The 25,089-nt window shown below is 44.4% G+C and overlaps 1 protein-coding gene across 1 annotated transcript in view; it reads left to right on the top strand.

Annotated features, from left to right (window-relative positions):
• The window catches only part of PCSK5 (proprotein convertase subtilisin/kexin type 5), a 436,962-nt gene that overhangs the window by 366,020 nt on the left and 45,853 nt on the right, over positions 1-25,089 (top strand). The window contains exons 23-27 of the mRNA XM_066604156.1: positions 4,942-5,139; positions 7,113-7,181; positions 9,663-9,705; positions 10,414-10,556; positions 12,672-12,881. Coding sequence (XP_066460253.1) covers positions 4,942-5,139; positions 7,113-7,181; positions 9,663-9,705; positions 10,414-10,556; positions 12,672-12,881 — 663 coding nt within the window. The remainder of the gene's footprint in view (positions 1-4,941; positions 5,140-7,112; positions 7,182-9,662; positions 9,706-10,413; positions 10,557-12,671; positions 12,882-25,089) is intronic.

Below are 25,089 nucleotides of genomic sequence, written 5' to 3'. Positions count from 1 at the left end.
AGGTGTCACCCGAGTATTAAAATCTGCCCGCCCGCGGCTCGCCACAGATGCATTCTGACATAGTTCAGGGAAAGTGCTGTTGGTGCCAGGGCTGCTATAGGGAGAGCGTTAGGAGTTATTTTAGGCTTCAAGAACCCCAACGGTCCTTCTTAGGCCATAGAAATCGCAGATCGCACCTATGTGTGATCTGCGATTCCTGTTCTCTTCTCTATATGCGCTCAATGGGGCCGGCGGCAGCAGCGCCGACCCCATTGAGAACATATAGAAGACAAATCATTCTTCTCTGCCACAGCTGTAACAGCTGTGCAGAGAAGAACGATGTTTGCCCATTGAATTCAATGGAGCCGGCAATACAGCAGGTTCCACTGAAAGCAATGGGCTGCCGGCGTGCGTGGGATGAATTGTCGGGAAGGGCTTAAAAATATAAGCCCTTCCCTGCAATTCATCCAGAAATGTGTAAAAATAAAAATATATACCGTATATACCGGCGTATAAGGCGACGGAGCGTATAAGACGACCCCCCAACTGTCACCTTATACGCCGGGAATACAGCGGAGCAAAGAATAAAAATCATTACTCACTTCCCCCGGCGTTCTGCGGTGCTGCTGCAGGCTGTTGCTCCCTCCTGGTCCCCGGCAGAGCATTGCTTTCTGGACTCAGGGCTTGAAATCCCCGCCTCCAGAAAACACACGTGCCTTCAGCCAATCACAGCCAATGACAATTATGTCATTGAATGGCTGTGATTGGCTGTGTTTCTGGAGGCAGGGATTTCAAGCCCTGCGTCCAGAAAGCAATGCTCTGCCGGGGACCAGGAGGGAGCGACAGCCTGCAGCAGCACCGCAGAATGCCAGGGGAAGTGAGTAATGATTTTTATTCTTTGCTCCGCTGTATTCCCGGCGTATAAGGTGACAGTTGGGGGGTCGTTTTATACGCCCCGTCGCCTTATACGCCGGTATATATTTTTATTGTAACACATTTCTGGATGAATTGCAAGGAAGGGCTTATATATTTAAGCCCTTCCCGACAGTTCATCCCGCGCACGCCGGCAGCCCATTGCTTTCAGTGGAACCTGCTGTATTGCCGGCTCCATTGAATTCAATGGGATAACATCGTTCTTCTCTGCCACAGCTGTGACAGAGGAGAACGATCTTTATGCTGACAGTGCGGGGGGGGGGGGGCCACTCTTGCCGCTATTGTGGCTTAATAGTGGGACCTGGGAACTTGAGATGCAGCCCAACATGTAGCCCCTCGCCTGCCCTATCCGTTGCTGTGTCGTTCCCATCACTTTCTTGAATTGCCCCGATTTTCACAAATGAAAACCTTAGCGAGCATCGGCGATATACAAAAATGCTCGGGTCGCCCATTGACTTCAATGGGGTTCGTTACTCGAAACGAACCCTCGAGCATCGCGAAAAGTTCGTCCCGAGTAACGAGCACCCGAGCATTTTGGTGCTCGCTCATCTCTAATGCTTGACCATTACTTAAAGGGGTTGTCTCGCGAAATCAAGTGGGGTTATACACTTCTGTATGGCCATATTAATGCACTTTGCAATATACATCGTGCATTAAATATGAGCCATACAGAAATTATTCACTTACCTGCTCCGTTGCTGGCGTCCCCGTCGCCATGGTTCCGTCTAATTCTGATGTCTTCTTGTTTTTTTAGACGCGCTTGCGCTGTGCGGTCTTCTCCCTTCGGCTCCGCTCGGCAGCATCGGCGTTTTGGCTCCGCCCCCTTGTATGCGTCATCGCGTAGCTCCGCCCCATCACATGCCGATTCCAGCCAATCAGGAGGCTGGAACCGGGCACGTCATGGGGCGGAGCTACGCGATGACGCATACAAGGGGGCGGAGCCAAAACGCCGATGCTGCCGAGCGGAGCCGAAGGGAGAAGACCGCACAGCGCAAGCGCATCTAAAAAAGCAAGAAGACATCAGATATAGACGGAACCATGGCGACGGGGACGCTAGCAACGGAGCAGGTAAGTGAATAATTTCTGTATGGCTCATATTTAATGCACGATGTATATTACAAAGTGCATTAATATGGCCATACAGAAGTGCATAACCCCACTTGCTGCCGCGAGACAACCCCTTTAATTCAAACTCCTCTTAACCACTGCTAATAAAGCGAACTGTGTGGTCAGAGCAATCTAGTACTTATCACCTATACAGTGGATAGGTGATTAATGCTTTTAGCTGAAATACCCTTTTAAGGTATCGGTCCACAACTGGGTTGTGTAAAGGGTTTACTAGGGTCCTCGAGATGCCAGTCCTTAGGCACCATTGTCTGATTGGTCCGTCTACCTCCGATACATGATGTGGTAAGGAGCTAGTAAATCATGCTGTCAACTAAGAATGGATTTTGCAGTAATGTCTTGGTAATACATTGTAGTGGACCACATCCATAGTAATCCTGTGAGAAGAGAAGTAACAAAAACTCCCGTACAAAAGCTTCTTACATATTATGGATTTATAGATTTTTTTACTTTCCTTTTTGCCACTGTAAACTCTATTTGACATGACGGAATGTAAACTCCTTTCATCTCACAATACGGTTCTCAAGCAGCCCGTGACAGTTTTTCCCATGTTCAGAAACCTAGCAAGTTGGATGAGAAATGTTCTGTAACTTGTAGAGGCATCACTTGTGCAAGAAGTTTTCTTACGGTTTCATTTCTTATAATGAGAAGGAAACTACAAGAAAGAAGGGTTATTTTATGCTATTTTTGATATTTGTCAATATGATCAAACTTGTATATGAAGGGTGGTCTGGTACACCTTTATTGGATGCTAGAACAAGGGTGTAATGAGTCCACACTACACATTTCTACATCTGCAACTTACTGTATGAGTGATGCTACAATAGTGCCACCATCTGGACCGTAGTGCAATTACATATTAGCAAACGGGGTTCCGTAGTAATAGCAGTATTGATTGACTTATGGAAAACTGCACATATGACATGAAAGTATTTTGGAATATCAAGTTTCCAAGTGTGCTATATGCAACTATCAATGGACAAGTATTAGAGCTCCTTTACACGGGTTGCACATGCCTCAGTGCAACGCATTTGTGCCGTGAATGAGTCTTCTTTGCACGTGTATCAGCGTGTTTTACTGTATTTTTTGCAAGGCAAGGTTTTTTTGCAAGCAAGACACAACCCGCCTGATTTAAATGAGCTCCAGATGTGTTCTTTTTCCTGTGTATTGCGCATCTCCTTGTGTATTGTGTGCACATTTGTGCACCCCTCCCATAGACTTCTATGGGAACCTTTGGCGCGTAAATGTGCACAAAAGTAGAGCAAAGTTTTTTTTTCACGCACACGAAATGCACGTGCAAAAAAAGAGATGTGTACAAACCCATTGACATCAATGGGTTCTATTCTACGTATTCAGGCACGCAAAAACGTTTGTGTGAAGGAGCCCTTAGACACATAGTTAATAGCAATAACATAGCGGATACAAGGCTAGGTTTACATCATTTTTAAGTTGTTTACTCCACAGCCAATCTATATTCACTAAATATCTGATGACAAATGAAGCATCAGCTTTTTCGACGTACCCGATTGTGACAGAGACAAAGCAAATTGACATCAGCCTGAGTCCCATAGGAATTAATTAGATCAGTTAACGGAGCCGACGTGGTTAGCTCTTTTTTTTTCGCAAAAATAGTCTTGTCTAAGTTCAGAATGAAATTAATTCACTGCTGGATTCATGTAGCAGAGTTATTAAATGGCTGTACTTTATATGTAGCAGTTTCTGTTGTATTTTATACATAGTAGAGCTGCTACTTAACCTACGGGGAAAATGAAAACGTATACATATGGACATAAATGTATGCTACTCATTTACAAACATTAGAGATGAGCGAGTATACTCGCTAAGGCACGTTACTCGAGCGAGTAGTGCCTTAGCAGTGTATCTCCCCGCTCATCTCTAAAGATTCGGGGGCCGGCGCGGGTAACAGGTGAGTTGCGTCAGGGAGCGGGGGGGGGGGGGGGGGGGAGAGGGAGAGAAAGATCTCCCCTCCGTTCTTCCCCGCTCTCCCCCACCGGCCCCCGAATCTTTAGAGACGAGCGGGGAGATACTCGGCTAAGGCACTACTCGCTCAAGTAATGTGCCTTAGTGAGTATACTCGCTCCTCTCTAACAAACATGTATCCATCATTTTAAGGGCTTCTTCAGATGGGCGTATACACAACTACACTCGCCGCTATGGAGCGTAGTTGCGCCTTGATCTGTGTTTTTTTTTCTTGGACCTTTCAAACTCTGCGCTATTTCTTGTGAGTTTCAAAAAAAAGCCAGAAAATAGGACTTGCCCTATCCTTCTCGCAGGAGGGTACCGGAAGTGAAAATGAAACCATTGATTGCATGGACCAACTTAACGACAAACGAAAGCTACCTATGGGCACTGGCATAACTATAGCGGATGCGGTTTCACCCAAGCCTTAGGAGGCCCATAAGGCCTCTCTTCTCCATATAGGGAGCCCAGTGCTATGAGTAAAGCATTATAGTTGTGGGCCCTGTTACAGGTTTTGCATTGGGATCCAGGAGCTTCAAGTTACGCCTCTGTGTTAAGGGGTTAGGAGAAGTTGGGAAGCCCCAAGATAAACTTTTGCACCCAGGCCTATGAGCCTTTAGCTACGCCCCTGCTTATGGGCACCAGCTACTAATTCGAGAGGCACGTATAAGGCGTTTCGGGTGAGGGCTCCTTAGGATTCTCCGATAGGGAAGAGTTATTTTGTCTTGCCGTTACTTTGTACAGCAGTTATTTGATGGTGATGATGAAAATAAGTACATGTACGCAGTATGGCTGCTTTACTAGTGCCATGCACAAACACTATTATATATCAGTCATTTCATTATTATAAGCAATATGAATTTCATAAATTGTGCATGGGCTCTAAATAACCACAACTTCTGTTAATTTGTTCTCTTTCCAAAGATAAGAATGGAAGAATCCGCTATCTGTATAAGGGGGAATGCAGAGAAAGCTGCCCGAAGGCGTATCACACTGAAGACAACAGATGTGTGCCGTGCCCTGAAAACTGTCAATCCTGCAAAAGCAGCAAGCAATGTGACAAATGTTGGACAGGTTACTACTCGGTGGATGGTGTATGCCGAGAGCTGAAGTGTCCTGAAGGTTTGTAGTAGACTTGACTCCAATTCACATTCTTTTCTCAATATTTCCAACTGTCTGCTGATAAAACTGACCTGCTTTCTTGTGTGAGAATTGGCCTTGTATACTAGCTCTAGCACTAGGGCTATTACCATTCTCTTTGGCTATAGGGTAAGAGCCTGGACATGCCGCACTGACAAGGGGAATGGTAACACCCATTTGTCGTTTTATTCATACATTTCCAGGAGTAATACTGGAGGAGCAGCACAATACAGAGTTGCAAAAAATAATTCTGAATTATTTTATGGGAGATGCCACCAGTAATGGGACAAGGTGCTTCGGTGCCCTAGACGGATAAGGGGAATTGTAATTTCCCATTATGACAGATCAGGTGAATTCCTTCCCATTATGAAAGTAAAAAAAATAATTACATGGCCAAACAACCCCATTAGCTTAGATGCCCAGATCAGCTCGCCCCTACAGTTAATGTGGACTCCTTGGATCAGCTGACTCAATTAATACAGGATCCTGGATCAGCCTCCATAGTTAATTTCATAGTTAATACAGACCTCAGACCAAGAGAAAAAATAAACTAACTCATTAGAGTTGAGCGAGCACCAAAATGCTCAGGTCCTCGTTATTCGAGTCGAGCTTTTCGTAATATTCGAGAATAATTTCGTAATTATTCGAGTAACGAGCCCCATGGAAGTCAATGGGAGACTCGAGTATTTTTGTATTGGACCCGTCGGCTGCCATTTTTTTTCTCTCTCTCTCTCTCTTCCCCCCACCCCCCCCCCCCCCCACCCCCCACCAGCAACATACTGCTGTGGACATGCGGACGCTGGCACGTCACAACAGGAAGTGGTAATGCGGGGAGGGGTCAAACACGGCGTGGTACTCGCTCGAGCACCATCGAGTATGCTAATACTCGAATGAGCATCAAGCTCAGACGAGGATGTTCGCTCAACTCTATTACTCACCTCTCCTCCTTTTCCGGGTCACCAACCCAACGCCACCTTCACTACTCTGAGTCCTGGCCTTGAAGCAATAATAAGAGAAAGAAGAAGAGCCACCACCAACACTCTAGATCTTCTTCTGCTAGGGGCACTTTGTTCGTTTTGATGCTATCGCCACTGCACACTATGTCCTGGTGATGGGTGGCAATAGGATGCAGTGCCAGTAACCTGAGGAGTGATGAGAATTACTATAGGCCATGCCCACTGCGACCAATCCCAAGGCCTCTAGCAGCAATGGAAGCTTCTATTAATGATTGGAGCGCTCATTGCCTATAAAGCTAGGCAGCACAAGATTTCTTCTTTGTTAATAAAATGGCACCCCTTACACAGCTACGAAGAGATGGTGTCCTAGTCCAAGATAGAAGAGGGCTTTTAATGCCACCTTGATTAGAAAAGCATTAATTCTTTCAGAAACGAGGAATGCCTTAGTGAATAAATGTGGATATAAATGTATAGGGCACATACAGGAGGAGGACAAAAATATGGAAACACCGTTCGAAATGCATGTCTTAAAATCGGTCTCTACATGTCCTATTGAAATCTGATTTATTATCTGACATAACTTAAGTGGAGGTAATATGACACAGATGCTGCCGGGCAGAAGTGAACATCTGCCCTAGCAACAAGGTTCATTGGTCAGGGGTTTGAGCCACCTAGCTGTTGATACCAGCTGCCTCCCAAAACCACCCAGAGCAGGGCAAGAGGTGAATTAATCACAAATGTGGTGGGAAAGCTCTCAGCCAAAAAGGAGTCAAAAGGGCAGCTCAGTACTAATGATTGAAATCCCTCGCATTTCGAATGGTGTTTCCATATTTCTGTCCATCCTCTGTATTTATAGGGTTCTTGCCACAGACTGCATCAACTTGGTATGGGTGACGACCAGGAAAAAGTAAGCAACATAGTTAATGCTAAAAACTGTTCCCACAAGTGTACCTGATTGTATCACACTCCTATATCTTACTATATATTTTGTCTGCGTAGGAGAAGTTGAAGATCCAGACACTGAAGAATGTGTGCACTGTGCACATGGATGCAAAGAATGCTCTGCAGGTGGGTTCCTACAGCATATTAAACAGTAATATGGAGTATAGCCTTGGTTATAGCCTGAAGACACATTATAAAGACTTATGAGAATCATAGTAAGAAATTACATTAAGTGAAAGACCCTCTAAATAAAAAGATTCCATCAATATGTCAAGTCTAGCAGACGCAGGGAAGGGTACGTCATTCACGGAGCTATGTATTGCTTCCCTAGTCACACAACAGGGGTTATGAAATATAATGCAAGATGGCTCAGGAGAGAAGTCTCCAGCCTGATTCACCTCCATTCCTCTTATAAACTGCACTCCTGGCTCCGCTCTTCCTGTAACTCACTGGTTTCTGTATGCAGGCTGGAGGTAACCTGTCTGGAAAAAAGTTATGTGAACTAAACAAACTGTTTTTACATGAGGGAATGGGATTGATCGAGATTCCGGCTTTAGTGCTTACTATCAAAATTTGAGAAATCAGTTGCAAACGATTCATTGGTTGTTCTTATACACCAAATCAAAATGATATTTAATAGAGATGAGCGAACCTACTCGTTTCGAGTAAGTACTCGGGTGAAAAGATTCGGGGGGCGCCGGGGGGCAGGGGGAGGCGTGGCGGAGCCGGGGGTAGCAGCGGGAAACAGGGGGGAGCCCTCTCTCTCTCCCTCTCCCCCCACTCCCCACTGCAACCCCCCACTCACCCACGGCGCCCCCCAAATCTTTTCGCCCGAGTACGGAAGTACTCGAAAATCGCGGTACTCGGGCGAAAAAGGGGTGTGGCCGAGTAGGTTCGCTCATCTCTAATATTTAACCATTTTTAAAGCTGGTGATACATATTAGATCAACGTTGTCCAAAAGTAGACACAAAATAATACTGTCCCTAAACAATTACAATTCCCAGCTGGTCCCCTCTACAAGAAGTAATGCATACTCTGTACCCTGTAGAAAGACTGCTCTCCTTTTTAACCCCCACAGACCAATAATTCCCCATTGCGCCCCCCACAAAGTAATAATGGCCATTTTGTGCTCTCACAAAACAGTAGGGCACCCTATGCACCCCCACGTTCCAAAACAACTCCCTCTACATCTCTACATTCTCATAGCACCCCGTCTGTGCCAACACATTTCAAGACGGCCCCTTCCATGTCTTCAAATCCTCCTAGGACCCTCACTGTACTTTTCACATCCTACTAGGAGCACCCTCGGTGCCTCTTCCCACAGTCACCTCTATGAGTGCCATAGGAACTAGAGGAAGAGTCAAGCTGCACCATACACGTTGGCCATGGTGCACAGAGCAATTCAACAGAAGTGGCAAGTGCCCTTGTCACAAGATTATGTTAAGCACATTAATCCTTTTTATTTGTATAGTGCTAACTTATTCCGCAGCAATTTATTTATTACCCCCCCCCGCCAAGCTGGGAACTCATTTTACCAACCTCGGAAGGATAAGTCAACCTTGAGCCAAACCACGTAGGGAATGAACCCTCAGGGAGTGAGTTCATTTCTGCTGCTTTAGCACCACATGAACCACCTATTTGTATAGTGCCAACTTATTCCGCAGCGCTTTCAAGTAATTTATTTATTACCCCCCACCAAGCTGGGTACTTATTTTACCAACCTCGGAAGGCTGAGTCAACCTTGAGCCGTCAACCTGAACCAAGGTGGGAAATGAACCCGCCACCTTGAGTGTTGCCTTAGCACTCTGCGCCACACAAGGCACTTTTAGTGTCTCTAATGTTATGGCTGATGGACTAGGAGAATACATAATTCTTAAAAGTTTTTATGTTAAAAATAATCCTGTAATAATCCATATACTTCAGAAACTGAATCCAGCAATTATCTCCTAACATTTGCATCTGACCTACCATAACCTGCCGAAGAGATGTTCCTATCACTCTTATGATGTTAGTTGCCTTGCGCTCCGTAGTTTGGGTTCTCAGAAGCATTTTCCTGTTATTAAATGTATTTGACTTGGATTAACAAGGTCATTTGTTTAATGAAGACCCTTCTGACAGAATGACACCGGCAGCCCAGGCTCTTTATTGGACATGCCTGGTATTTTAGGACTGGATACGCTGAATACAGATAAAGTCGGTGTCAGCCTGTTTACTACCTTCCTTAACCTTTGTGCATTAATCACAATTGATTGATAACATGGCATTTATAGGTAGGGCTTTGAGCCATAACAATCATGGGTAAATCATTTTAATTTGGTCCATGTCTCGGAGACCTCAGCTGAGAGTAGATAGACTGCGCTACGTTCATTTATTTCACACAGTGTGCAGCGGGCATTGGCCTTCACCCGTCCTACACATCCAATTTACGTCTTTTTTTTCTTTAACTACAGTGAATGTGCTGGAATGGAATAATAATGCACCGCCATTAATCTCAATTCATAATCTGATATTTACCGGGCGAGTTACCGAATGTTCTTCACATTGGCTGCTTGTTCGACGACTAACACATCTTTATAGATATTGTAACGTATCTCTTCTTCTTCTAGATGATCCGGACCTCTGTTCTTCCTGCTTAGCCAGTTATTATATGTAAGTTTGCTCGTTGACTAATGATGTGCAGATTCCCACACTTACATGATGCACTGAATGGGTTAAAAGCATACCAGCCTGTAGGGACCGGAATAAAGGAACTGGAATACCCAGAGAGGCTATACAAATTGGGATTATTTACTCTAGAAAAAAGAAGGTTATGAGGCGACCAAATAACCATGTATAAGTACAAGAGGGGACAATACAAGGATCTCTCCCAGGATCTGTTTATACCCAGGACTACGACGGTAACAAGAGGGCATCCGCTATGTTTAGAGGAAAGCAGGTTTCATCACCAACACAGAAAGGGGTTCTTTACTGTAAGAGCAGTTAGACTGTGGAACTCTCTGCCTGAGGACGTGGTGATGGCAAAATCGGTAGAGGAGTCTAAAAGGGGACTAGATGTCTTTCTAGAACGCTACGATATTACAGGATATAGAAATTAGGTGACCAGTGTTCTAAAAGTTGCACATTGGATAGCACTTGGATAGTCCGTCAATGTACTGTCCGATGTGTTGAACACCACACACTGACATGTACTGTTCTGGACTGAAAATCAGACAAGAATAGGGCATGCTGCAACTTATTTTACTCTATCAGTGTTGGAAATAGAAAGTCAAGTGTCACTGCCCCATGTGTTTTAACCTCACCTGTGCCATATTGCTGAACCCCACGTTCGTGGATAACCCCCATTATGTTTCTCTACAGGTACGAGAATATCTGCTACACGGCCTGTCCAGATAAGACATACAGCAGAGACTCAGAAAGGAGTTGCCTCTCTTGTGAAGCTTCATGTTTCAGTTGTACAGAAGATGAGTGCACATACTGTGAAGAAGGCTTCTATCTCAAAGGTAACTCCATCGCCGTCCATAGCCAGCACAACATCCTGTCTTAAGACCATACGAAGGTTATACCAATAACTACTGATGCAATGAAATAAGATAGTGTTCAGATTGAAGTGTGTGCCTATAGTATAAATGGTCATTATCATACGGTGGCCAAACACACATTCCTATATTGGCCGACTCTGAATAAACAATTGGAGTGCTAATCTGTACATCTGTGAAAAATGTACCATTTCTGACCTCTGGAAAATTGTTGGCATGCTTAAGGAAGTTTTCTGAATTAATAACTTTTATTGCATATTCATTGGATATCCCCCAAAAATTGATTAGTTAGGGGGCAACAACTGGGACTGCAACAGTCTAGAAAACCAGAGTGCTTGGTTCTTATTTTTGCCACCAAAATGGTCGCACATGTGCAATCACTATCTACTACAGTCTTTGGGAAGTAAGGAAACAATCGAGAGCGCTCACCCAACAGGAGGCCCTACTTATTGTGGAGGCCCTACTATTGTGCTACATCCGGTGGATATGCCATGAAACATTTTCCTTGGAAAACCCTTTAAAATGTTTATTTTTTTTTCGTCTGTGTTAGGCCGGCTTCATATGAGAATATGCATGTTTGCGCACATATGAGCGCCACATATTTGTGGGATGAACGTTGCTTTTTCGCACGCATAGAATCCTAGAATGGTAGAGTTGGAAGGGACCTCCAGGGTCATCAGCTCCAACCCCCTGCTCAGTGCAGGATTCACTAAATCATCCCAGACTGATGTCTGTCCAGCCTTTGTTTGAAGACTTCCATTGAAGGAGAACTCACCACTTCTCATGGCAACCTGTTCCACTCATTGATCACCCTCACTGTCTAATATCTAATTCGTGTCTCCTCCCTTTGAGTTTCATCCCATTGCCTTTAGGCTTTCCTTGTGCAAACAAGAATAATGCACATCAGCATAATGCTCCCAGCCATTGAAATGATTAATTAGTCTAATGAGTTCAAGATGTGTTCTTTTCCTGTGCAATTTGGCAGTGTGTCATGCATCTCCTAGTGTATTGCGCACGCATTTGCGCATCAACATTGACTTCTATAGGGACTTTTGGTGGGTTCTATTCACTGTGTATTTCGCTTGCAGATTCTCCTGTGTGAAGCCGGCCTTTTTAAAATGTTTTTCCATGTATATTATTTTCTGATTAGAAAATATTGAAATATTCTTACCGAAAGGAACTCTAAGGCTGCATTCCCACGAACGTATATCGGCTCGGTTTTCACGCCGAGCCAATATATGTCGTCCTCATGTGCAGGGGGGGGGGGAGGATGGAAGAGCCAGGAGCAGGAACTGAGCTCCCGCCCCCTCTCTGCCTCCTCTCCGCCCCTCTGCACTATTTGCAATGAAAGGAGGTGGGGCAGGGCTACGTTCTGAGAATTAGCCCCACCCCCATTCCGCCTCTCCCCATTGCAAATAGTGCAGAGGGGCAGAGAGGAGGCAGAGAGGGGGCGGGAGCTCAGTTCCTGCTCCTGGCTCTTCCATCCTTCCCCCCCCCCATGCACATGAGGACAACGTATATCGGCTCGGCGTGAAAACCGAGCCGATATACGTTCATCTGAATGCAGCCTTATTCTTATTCTGAACTGTTACGTCTGATTACGAGGCAGTTTATTACGTGGATGAGATGATATATTTATATATCAATACTAATAGGCCTTCAGAAGATGGTATTATATACTATATGATTAAGTACAGTACTACTTATATCCCATTGCTTATAAAGCTCCTACATATTCTGTAGCATTGTACGGAGCGTGTCATAATTCTGTCCCAAATGGGGCCCACAAAGTAAAGGTCAATCTTATAGGAAGCCAGTTAACCTATCGGTATGTTCTGGAGTGGGCGATTAAACTGGAGTACCCAGAGGAAACCAACACAGATAAGATCATACAAACTCCGTACAGATGTTACCTTGGTTTGAAGTCCATTGAACCACTGTTCTGCCCTAGTACTAATGCCGAATCATGAGACAATCTGATATGATGTCCTCTTAAAGTTAATAAGCCTATGCTTCAACAAGATGAATGGTATGGATGCTGCCTGTGTGCGGGGTACTACACGTGTCTTATTTTTACAGATGGTGTTTGTGTCAGTCTCTGTGGTCCTGGATTCTATGCCGATGATGAAGGTAGAGAATGTGATAGCTGCTATAGAACATGTGAGGAATGTGCCGGACCAGTCTACGATGAGTGTACCACCTGCAAACCAAAATTGCAACTTCAGAACGGTCAATGTGTCAACCCATCGGGCCCGAAGAATGGGTTGCTTCCAGGAAGATACTGGAATGGTGAGACAAGAAAAGATTGCATGTATTATAATTGTTCCGTTTTTCTAGGGGGTCCGTTCATATCATGTTTTTTCCATACATTTAGCAGATTTGCTATGATCGCCCCCAACATACACACTAAATGTGTTATATGGGTCCATTAGGCAGATGGAGGCCAAAAAAAAGTGTCCCTCTGGTTTTCATCTGGCTAGTATTTGTCAGTAAATTGGGGGATGGAATAGACTGTGCTATTCCCTCCACCGAAATCCAGCCAAAATATACATACCGTGAAGAGTAATTCTTTGAACATGGAAGCCTATGAGTAATGGATTCTGTACAGTGAGTGGCATCCATTTAGATGTACCTCTTCTGAAATTGAATTTTGCAGTGCATTACGCCATTAACATAGCACACCCATGCAATTTGTATAGCCCAACAGTCAAACTACTAATGACAACTTGTCAGTGAGTATGTATGTACATATGTGCTTCTTATGCTCCGCCTCTGGTGACATCATCGCTCCACTCCCTGATGATGTCATCACAGGTCCTACAACATATATAAAACACAGAGTCTGACCGACAGAAGAACAACACAGTTAGGGCTCTTGGAAGGGGAGGACAAAAATAACAAAATGAGAATACAACTAAGCCGTTATTATCTCAGACACAGCTCAGCAGCCCTGACAGAAGAGACAGACCTAGCATCGCCTCAGAGATCTGGTGGGCTGAAGGATCTGTGGTGGCGTCACTGCTGTGGGAGGAGCCATTCTGCAGTTTGGTAGAAAGTACTGTATGTGGGTTCTTCTCATACTCCACCCCTGGTGACGACATCACTCTGCCCCTGGTGACATCATCACAGGTCCTACAACATATATAAAACATACAGCCTGACCAACAGAAGAACAACACAGTTAGGGTTCTTGGAAAGAATCAACTAATCGGTCCTGACAGGAGACACCAACCTACCGCCACCAAGAGATCCAGTGGGCTGAAGGACCTGCTGTGAGGTCACTGCTGTGGGAGGAGACAAGCTGTGTTTGTCTTGTGTGGGAATCAAGATAGATGTAGCAGAGCTGTGTGTGTGTGAGGTCAGGATGGATGTAGTAGAGCTGTGTGTAATATGTGGGGATCATAATACATGTAGCACAGCTGTGTGACACATTGCACCACCAGAAACACTGGTACAATAATTTCCTAATAATTACTAGTAATTATATGTCAATGGCTATTCAAAGTACGTAATGTTGACTCTCAATGACTTCAGTGGGATGGAAAAATATTTTCACTTGCAGATTTCAAAATCAGCATTGCAGAAGGTGCTTCATTTGGCCACATGCTGAGTTACCCCATTGAATGTGGCACCCTCTAGATGTACTGGTAGGTCAACTTGTAATTGCGCTGTAAAATTGTTTTTTTAGCATTAAGCCGCTTTCAGAAGAGCATATTGTAACTCATCCATAATATGGATGTCATCAATATTTTTTATTTTTTTGCCTCCATATATTTTATTTTCTACTCGGCAAATATTGATCCATATTTGCCCAATAGAAAGTAGTAGCAATACAGAGGCAAAAATTGGAAAAAAATGGTCATGCTGTGTTTTTAAGAAACGACCATGAAACATACACTATGTGAAGAGCCTGGCAGTCCATATTACAGTCCGGAAAACAGTTACAGTCCAAAAATCGCGATCGCGATTTTAACATTGCAAGTCCCATAGACCCCTGCAGAAAAAAAAAACGCTGTGAATTTTGCAGTGAAAAAAAACTGTAGTGGGTAGTCACCCTAATACGGAGCTAAATCTGGTGATCTAAAAGTGGCCTTCCATGTACAATCCATACAAGCGATACGGACTAATAGGTTAGATGTGGCAGATTTGTCATAGGGTTTTTTTGGGTGCAGGTTCCGCGGGAGAGCAGGAGATTCAAATTCTAAAAAAAAAGCACGGCGCATGTGTACTGCATGCCAGCGGTGTGCTGAGCACATCCGCCAGGCAGGAAAAAGATGATCCGGCCGCGACAGAGGAGAGCCCCGCAGCGTCCGGACAGGTGAGTAAAGTGTCATTTTTTTGCCTCATGGCTGTGGGCACGGCTGGAAACACTCAGAATCCGTGCGTGCCCGTGCACATGAGGCCTTAGGCTGGATTCACATGAGTGTATGCAGATTTGTGTGCGCTCTTGTGATGCATTTTTGAGTTTCGGGTGTTGCATATATGCATGCGTAAGTGTGTTATTTATTGTAATATTTGTGTGGGCAAGTTGCGCGCAAAAAAAACATGCACCGATTCTCTCAGCCATTGAAACGGACAATTAGTTTAATGAGATTAGGATTAGAGATGAGCGAACCTACTCGTTTCGAGTAATTACTCGATCGAGCACCGCGATTTTCGAGTACTTCCGTACTCGGGTGAAAAGATTTGGGGGGGCGGGGGGGAGGCGTGGCGGAGCGGGGGGTAGCAGCGGGGAACAGGGGGGAGCCCTCTCGCTCTCCCTCTCACCCCCACTCCCCGCTGCAACCCCCCACTCACCCACGGCGCCCCCCGAATCCTTTCGCCCAAGTACGGAAGTACTCAAAAATCGCGGCGCTCGGGTGAAAAAGGGGCGTGGCCGAGTAGGTTCGCTCATCTCTAATTAGGATGTGGTTTTTTTGCCTGCACAGATTTGCAGCAAAATAGAGCATTCTGCGTTTTCTTTTAGGCAACAGAATTGCGCACGTGGAATACGCACATGCGAACAAGCCCATTGAAATCAATGGGTTCTAATTACTGCGTCTGGTGTGCACAGATTTTTTGAATGCAAATACACACGCAAATACGTAGTTGTGAATTGGGCCTTAATGAACGGTAATATTTCTGCCACCAGGTCGATATTCAGCTTTATTAAGAGTTTTCTATTTTTATTTAGAAAAGCTGGTAGTTTTAGCCCTATTCGCCACCCCGTGTATGTAAATGGGACATTGTAGCTCCAGCACCCGACTGAACACCGGTTACATGTTAGAAATGCCAAGGTCCCAGAGACTCAAAACATTTCACTCTATATCACTGTTATGTTATGAACCATTAAGAAAACTCAGTGCCACAAAGATACATAATAGAAAAGTATCCATCTGTGCAGCTACAGCTCACAAACCAATATTTCAGAAAGCTTCAGATCCAAGGGAGCCCTGAAAGGTCTTAAAAGCCTACAGAGTTCCATCTATAAAACTTATGTTCCATCACAATTATCATTTCCAGCTGAAATGCCGCCTCTTGGGACGATATTTTGCCATTTGTTAGAAGCTTGCTTTCTATGAAAGGAAAACTTGTTTAACCCACTCTTGGCTAGTTGTGAGAAGTGGGTTTTTGTGTAGTGTTTTTAAGTTCTAACACAGGAAATCTCTAGAAATAAAGAGAGACGTTTTCCAAGAATGTTGATCATCTTGACCGCAGCATCTAAATGGTTAAATAACCAGGATCAGAGTTATCTGTACTCTCAGGCCATTGTGGTCGGGGGTTAGATGTTTTCTACAACCAACACTCGCCATGTATTTAGTGGGTCTAGCTCCATACTAACCCTGTGAAAGGGTTGTCCGAGTTATGAAAGAGCATCTCACCGGGTCCCCCCATGCTGTAAGGTAACAAAACAGCCTACATCTAAATGTCCCTAAATAAAGACACCCCACTGGTAGTCTATGGGTATGGTCCGACAAAACATCAGATATGTGGATGCTGTGCATTCAAACTTCTAACAACCACTTGTCAGTGAGTATGTATGTATGTATATGCTTCTCATGCTCCGCTCCTGGTGATGTCATCGCTCTACCACCTGGTGACATCATCATAGGTACTACAACATATATAAAACACAGAGCCTGACCGACAAAAGGATACTGACCTACCGTCAGTTCAGAGATCCGGTGGGCTGAAGGATGTGCAGTGACATCACTGCTGTGGGAGGAGCCATTCCGCATTGCTCCGCCCCTGTTGACATCATCGCAGGTCCTATACCATATATAAAACACTAAACCTGACCAACAGAAGAACAACACAGTTAGGGCTCTTGGAAGGGGAGGACAAAAATAAAAAAAAGAGAATACAACTAAGCAGCTATTATCACAGACACAACTCAGCGGTCCTGACAGGAGACACCGAACACAGAGATCCAGTGGGCTGAAGGACCTGCGGTGATGTCACTGCTGTGGGAGGAGCCAAGTTGTGTTTGTCTTGTGTGGCAATCAAGATGAATGTAGTAGAGCTGTGTGTGATGTGTGGGCATCATAATGGATGTACCATGTAGCAGAGCTGTGTGTGTTATGTGTGTTAAATAAATACACCCCACTGGTAGTCTATGGGTATGGTCCAACAAAACATCAGATATGTGGATGCTGTGCAGCCAGAAGCTACAGTTAGCTGGAGCTCATTAATGATAAGTGTTAATGAACTGTTGATGGTTAATTGCCATATGGTTTGCCTAAAGCTATGCAGACATTAACCATGAACAGTTAATAATCAGTTAAAGCATACCTGACTTTTCAGAACAAGCTACCATGTGTATATGTGAGGAATAACACTATTTCTGGCCATTGTATTACTTATATCCTGTATTTTTCCTCATTTTCCTTGCTGCAGGCTGTGTCTCTGATTTTCAGTTCTCTCTGAGTTGGTGGGAGGAGTCTTCTGTTAAGCTGTCTACTATACACCATGCACAAAAAAACTACAGATTCTGCTCCCTAACTGTCTGTAACAAACACAGAGATATAACACCATCAGGGAAGACACTAGAGACATAATGAGCAGTGTAGATGTGATTCTAGTAGCTAAAACACAGTAAACAATCACTATTAGCTGCAGATATTGTCTATATGAGTCTCTGCTTCTGTTTTCCTCTTCTACGACCCTATTCTCTCCATAGACTTCTATGAGAAGCATGAATCAACCATCTCCTTCACTTCCTGTTATTCGCCTTGCTACCTTTGTTACTACAGTCAAACATTACTTGATACCGTAACAGGCTACGGACAGCAAATTAGAAGGGAGACCCCTAGTGGCCAGCACTTTGGAGGGATTTACAGTTTTGCTAGTGATCACATTGACTATCATATTAACAGAATTTATTAGAAAAGATAGTTTAAATATTCAACATTTTAATTATTAATGAACTGCAGGCTGCTGGGGCTTTCAGGCACACAGTGACTGCATCTCAACCGCACATGTATGTGTGTGTGTATATATATATATATATATATATATATATATATATATAATGGATAACTATAGATGTACATGTAATTTAATAGGAAAGGGCATTAGATGGTGGGTGAAGCTGTTGGTCAGGCCTCCTCATGTCCCAACGGCAGCATTTTAATCCTCCTTTGATAAAGCAGCCTTTTAGGCACGTGGCTTCTGTCTGTGTAATACACATCACACTCACATTACTGCAACCTTCATTTGTCTATCCGGAGAAGCCAAAGATTGAAATGATTTTTGTTATTGCTCAAGGCAGAGTTTTCATAATTTCCCAACATGAAACATAAAGTATTTCTTCACTTTGACAATTGCACTGTGAGACTGCAGTGAGAGAGGAGATGGGCTGCATATTAACATGGACAAAAAAGAAAACTGCATATTGAATATATATGGCATGAACTATGTCTAGTAAAATAGTGGTACTGGCTATCATTACAAATCAGATTTCAGTTGTGCTTCCTATAAGACAGGATAGAAAACCAGAATGTTGTTATTGGCAAAACAAGTTACTAAGTTTTCATCTATACAAACCACCTCCAGCATATGTTCAAGGATATCTTCTTCTTAGTTCCTCCATGTCTATGAAACTGTATGCTGTATTTCCCAACCAAAGCTCACAAAGCCCAAGTGCAACTTCAAAAAATGGGTTTCCCAGCAGGTACAGTATGAGTGGTAAGCTAAAGGTGCTTGTTGTGGATGCTGGTTAAGCAGTCAGTAAATCGTGGTCCGAACATAGTACTTGTAACGATCTGGTTCTGGGTTGGAGCCTTTTGTTCTGACCAGTGTAGACCGATAGCGCGTTCAGGGTGGCCAGTGGTTGGTGCACAGGTAGTATTGGTTGTATTTCAATAGGAGCAGACAGGTAGTGTAGTCAGGGGTAGCCAGTGGCCGGTACATGAGTAGTATCAGTTGTAGAACAATAGGAGCAGACAGGTAGTGTAGTCAGGGTAGTCAGTGGTCGGTACATGAGTAGTATGAGTTGTAGTACAATAGGAGCAGACAGGTAGCGTAGTCAAGGGTAGTCAGTGGCCAGTACATGGGTAGTATCAGTTGTAGTACAATAGGAGCAGCAGGTAGTGTAGTCAGGGTAGTCAGTGGTCGGTACATGAGTAGTATGAGTTGTAGTACAATAGGAGCAGACAGGTAGTGTAGTCAGGGTAGTCAGTGGTCGGTACATGGGTAGTATCAGTTGTAGTACAATAGCAGCAGACAGGTAGCATAGTCAGGGATAGCCAGTTGTTGGTGCATGGGTAGTATCAGTTGCAGTACAATAGTAGTAGGCAGGTAGCGTAGTCAGGGTAGCCAGTGGTCGGTATACAGGTAGTATCGGTTGCAGTACAATAGGAGCAGACAGGTAGCATACTTAGGGTAGCCAGTGATTGGTATACAGGTAGTATTGGTTGTAGTGCAATGGGATCAGACAGGCAGCGTAGTCAGTGGTTGGTGCACAGGTAGTATCGGTTGTAGTACAATAGGAGCAGATAGGTAGTGTAGTCAGGGATAGCCAGTTGTTGGTGCATGGGTAGCATCGGTTGCAGTACAATAGGAGTAGACAGGTAGTGTAGTCAGGGTAGCCAGTGGTTGGTATACGGGTAGTATCGGTTGCAGTACAATAGGAGCAGACAGGTAACGTACTCAGGGTAGCCAGTGATTGGTATACAGGTAGTGTTGGTTGTAGTGCAATGGGATCAGACAGGGAGTGTAGTCAGTAGTTGGTGCACAGGTAGTATCGGTTGTAGTACAATAGGAGCAGATAGGTAGTGTAGTCAGGGATAGCCAGTTGTTGGTGCATGGGTAGTATCAGTTGAAGTACAATAGGAGTAGACAGGTAGCGTAGTCAGGGTAGCCAGTGGTCGGTATATGGGTAGTATTGGTTGTAGTACAATAGGAGTAGACTGGTAGCGTAGTCAGGGTAGCCAGTGGTCGGTACATGGCTAGTATCCATTGTAGTGTGAGGAGCTGGCAAGTAGTGGAGCTCAATTAAAGCCTTGGAGCACAATAATCTCGCAAGGAGAACGAGGTAGGGCCAGGTTTATATAATGTAGCTAATCAAGGGACAGGGTGGGGGCCAATCGGGGAAACAGGAACAGGAAACCAGAACCAGGTCATGCAGGGGAGCTATACAAAGCGCTGGATAGCTTAGCCAGTATAGCCAACACCTGGAGTACAGGAGCTTATGGGTTTAAATCCTGACAGTACTCTCCAAAATATCCAAAATGCTTTTCTGCCCCCTGACCAAACATCTTTAAGCCCTCACCGAACATCTTCAAACTAGGAGTTTGGGTTCTGTGGGAAGGGAACATTATTATATATGTGTTTCCCTTAGTAAGATGGTGGGGAATCATTGTCTGTGGGAAATGTTTTGCCACGGATGAGAAACTTACAATGTTAATATCTGATCATAGTTCTGTTACTGTCTATTCTTGAGTCACCACTATAAACAAATTCGTATGGTACAAAGATGCCTGGGCCCTTGTTAAATAAAATTGGTATCATCCACAGACATGAAAACCTAGCATTTGTTTCAAGGGCAAGGCTTAGGTTGGTTGGTACTCTGTGTGGTACCTTCTTTTGAGCCCTCCTCCATTATGGTGTGCCTAGCATCTAAATTATACTGTGCCCAAGAACATTATCATAAAACAACCAAATAACACTGTCCAGTCAGTAAACTATGGAATATAGCTAAATCCATAGGTACAGAATATGGGGGCAAGCTCTAGGTGCCAATGGCATTACCTTCATAGTGACAGGCTAAGCACTTTGTGTGACCACACAAGTTGTACACCCCTAAGGCCAGCTGTGCTTGCTTATGTCCATTGTAGAAACAGTGGCAAGAACCAATAACGCATATATCTATATTACACTCCAGTTCGGCACTAACAACCAATCAGGTTGAATCAAGCAACCCAAACAACCAATGAGGTTGAATCACACAAGCCAAACAACCAATGAGATTGATGGAATTGTGAATCAGAACCAATGAGAATGCTGGAATTGCTCCATAGTGCCGAACTGGAGTGTAATATAGATATATGCTAGGGGACATAGGTATGGGGCGAAGACAACAGCCACACCTTGTACTTGGCCCTTGTTGGGCATAATGGGTCTTCTGCCCTGCTTGGGACCGCCATTTAGGAACCAGAACAGAGAGTCACGTATACTGGTGGACTCAGGAGACTCTTGTACGACAAAGATGGCCGCTCATCTCAAAAACTAGGCGGTTTGCCTATTCCCCTGGCAAAATCAGCTGTTTGCTGATGTTGTCGGGAGCGGGACATGGGGCAATCACCCTGGGGGCTGCATTATGAAAGGGGTTATCTCTGATGACAATCGCTTTAAGATAAAATGTTTCCCTCTTGTGTATAGTTTCTGTAGGGATTGTCACCCTGCATCTTATTTCTACACATACAGTGAAACCGCTTTGAGAAAAAAATTGGTATTCTACCCTGTTTTCCTGAATATAAGACCTACCCTGAAAATAAGCCCATCTCTCATTTTTTGGGGAGGCTGGAAATATAAGCCCTGCCCCCAAAATAAGACTTAGCTGCATTACATTTAAAAAGCAATATATTACCTAGCAGGCTCGATCCAGGTCCCTCCCGCTGGTCTCTGGCTGTGATTGGTTCATCAAGCGCTGAATTGATTGGCTGAGTATTGGCTGGGATTTAAAAATTGTCCAATCAATGCCATGGCTCAGGCAATTCCTAAATCCTGCCTCCACTACGCAATGGCTGTGATTAGTTCTTCAAGAGCTGCATTGATTGGCTGGGCAGCGCTCAAAAATCAATCAGAGCCATCACTTTCTGGACGGGGGATTTATTAATTGCCTGAGCATTGATTGGCTGAGTATTGGGATTTATTGGGCGTCCGAGGACTGCAAGAAGCATGTCGGAGCTCCAAAGAGCAGTGGAAGGGACCTGGACCGAGCCTGCTAGGTAAATATAATAAGACGTTCCCTGAAAATAAGACCTAGTGTCTCTTTTGGGGCAAAAATTTATATAAGACAGGGTCTTATTTTTGGGGAAACATGGTAGGTGGCGTGGTCCTCTAAAAGAGGATGGCGAGTATACATAATATATGCATAGTTGTCAATAGTGTTGTCCATGTGCTAGGTATATGTTACTGAAGCGCTACAGATGCCCATAGGTTCTGTCTGGTATTGCATCGCAGTTTTTTTATTGAAATGAATAAGATTGAGCTGCAATACCTTACAGAACCTGTGGACAGCTGTGGCGCTGTATTTGAAAAAAAGTGCCATGCTTTTATAGTCTTGTACATCCCTGATGGTGGTGACAGGGCTAGACAATGATGACAACTGTATGTGCTCTTGGATGTAGACATGACAAACGTCCTAAAATGAGTGATGCTACTTGAGTGACACTCCGTAGGAATGAATTACTGTCTTGCTCCACATTCATTGTTTTAGGAAAGTGACTCTTGCAATACTATTCAAAGTCATGCCAAAGCTGCCATGGTGTAACAATCAGAAATTGGCACTGTAGGCTTCAGTATGCTAACCGGGATACTAAGTATTGCAACCCCACTCACCAAACACCCAACCCTCTCCTATTAACCTGACTACATAAGAGATACAGACCCTGAGAGTTGGATTAATAACAGATGTTGCTACAAATACTATAAAGCATTAACCTCAACCACTCCACGAACACACTCCAAACATGATGAAGGAGATCCTTGGAACTAATTTGCCACCAATCTGCCCACATCCTACATTGACCCCGAACCACTTACCACAGCTTGAGGGGTACCACAACCCACTGCAGATGTGCGTTCTAAAATATCTACCCAATCCCTGCAACACCGCCCAGCAGGAGCCCAAAGTATGCCACACCGAGCATAATAACTCAGTCTAATTTTGGGGAGAACATAACCACTACGGATCTCCCACTCACCAATATAGCACCAACTCCTAGGACCTTTGATCCGGCAACCACTGGTGTAACTATAGGGGATGCAGGGGATGCGGTTGTACCCGGGCCCAGGAGCCTTAGGCGGCCCAGAAGGCCTCTCTTCTCCATATAGGGAGCCCAGTACTATGACTAAAGCATTATAGTTGGGGGCCCTGTTACAGGTTTTGCATTGGGGCCCAGGAGCTTCAAGTTACACCTCTGTGTTAAGAGGCTATGAGAAGTTGGAGGGTCCCAAGATAAACTTTTGCACCTAGGCCCATGAGCCTTTAGTTATGCCCCTGCCGCCAACCCACCCACTGTCATGACAATAAAACAACTAGTCACACATACCCTAGTCTGATGGCACAAGGACATGATAACCTCAAACTGAAAAAAAGAATGCCATCTGAAGTGCAACAGCAACCTAAAATAGAAGAGTGGGGTGGATGAGGGAGCAGCTTGCATGCTGCTGCAACTCCTGGGCCCATAGTGCTAGGGGGGACTCTAATCCCCCTGCTCCGATCCACTCCCTGACCCCTTCATTTAGGCCATGTCATGCTGGCCTTTCCTTAGGCTTCACAGCCTTGTTCCAGCACTTCCTTTACTATGGGCACAACTGAATGTAATAGTCACTCAACATTAAGGAGTGCCTGCACTTTCCTCTTTGGACCACTGCTGCTCTGTTGGCTGTTTTCCGCTCCTTCCAGCAACTGAAGACCATCCCATATTGCCCCATATAGTGCTTATATATCACTATATCGGGCCGTTTTCAGCTGCCGTAAGAGGCCAAAAACAGCCAACAGAGCAAAGTGCAGGCACTCTTTAAAGATTAAGCAACATCACACACTTAACACTTATCACATATTCCAGGTCCAAGGAATTTCATTCCCGAATATTGATTAATCATTTTGTTTTAATTTCAATTTTTATGGGTTTATAAATCTTTGTGGTTATTATAAGAAATTAGATTTCTACTATCAGCATTAAAAACCTGGCACCAAAAACTCTCACTTCAAGCCCGACTTATATTTTAGATGTTATTGTGCTGCCATCTAGTGTCCAGCCAAGTAATGTGCAGGCAGGTTTTTTTGTGCTAGGATGTTTTATAAATGTCTTGTGTTTTGTATGACAAAAATAAAATGGAGACCCATAAATGGATGATTTATCCGTAGGAGGGCTGCCAATCATCAGTGTAATGACAGAACATGTGTATTAACACCTAATATGTCTAACAAAAGTTTATGTTGGGCAAAACTTTGCATCAGAGATGTTTACTGCTAAAATGTATTTTATTCAATGCATTTCTTACAATTAGGCCAGCTTCACACGGGTGTATGCGCCATTGTGCACAACTATGCGCCACATTTTTGTGCTATGAATGAGTCTTTTTTTTGTGTGCGTATCAGCGCATTTTACAGTACTTTATACATATTCATTTGGGCCTGGCAAAAAAGAAATTGAGAACAAACCTATTGAAATCAATGTCTTTGCAAATTTTGCACATGCAAATATGTAGAGAATAGGGTGGCTGCTAGAGATGAGCGAACGTACTCGTTAAGGGCAATTTCGCAATCGAGCATCGCTATTTTCGAGTACCTGGCTACTCGGGTGAAAAGATTCAGGGGGCAGCGTGGTGGAGCGGGGGGTAGCAGTGGGGAACAGGAGAAGCTCTCTCTCTCCCCCCCTTCCCCAATCCCCTCTGCAACCCCCCGCTCACCCCCGGCGCCCCCCGAATCTCTTCACCCGAGTAGCCAGGTACTCGAAAATAGTGATGCTCGATTTCGAAATCGCCCTAAACGAGTACGTTCGCTCATCTCTAGTGGCTGCACAAAATTTGCGAGAACAATACATAGGGGATAGAACCCATTGATGTTAATTGGTTCGATCACATTTCCTGTTTTTGTGTGCGCATTTGGCACATGCAGATAAAACGGAGCATGTTTTCCTTTGCACACCAAAGTTCCCCATAGAAGTCTATAAGCAGTAGGATGCATGAAACACTGCGCAATTCTGCTGGAAAAAGAAGACATCTGGAACCTATTAGGCTAAATAGCCATTTTAATTGGGGCGTGTTTGTCTGCCGTGCACAAATA

This window comes from Eleutherodactylus coqui, chromosome 5 (assembly GCF_035609145.1).
Source record: "Eleutherodactylus coqui strain aEleCoq1 chromosome 5, aEleCoq1.hap1, whole genome shotgun sequence".
NCBI classification, from domain to species: domain Eukaryota; kingdom Metazoa; phylum Chordata; class Amphibia; order Anura; family Eleutherodactylidae; genus Eleutherodactylus; species Eleutherodactylus coqui.
The sequence above is the reverse complement of the archived record's forward strand: the minus strand, read 5'-3'. Positions and strand labels throughout refer to the sequence as shown.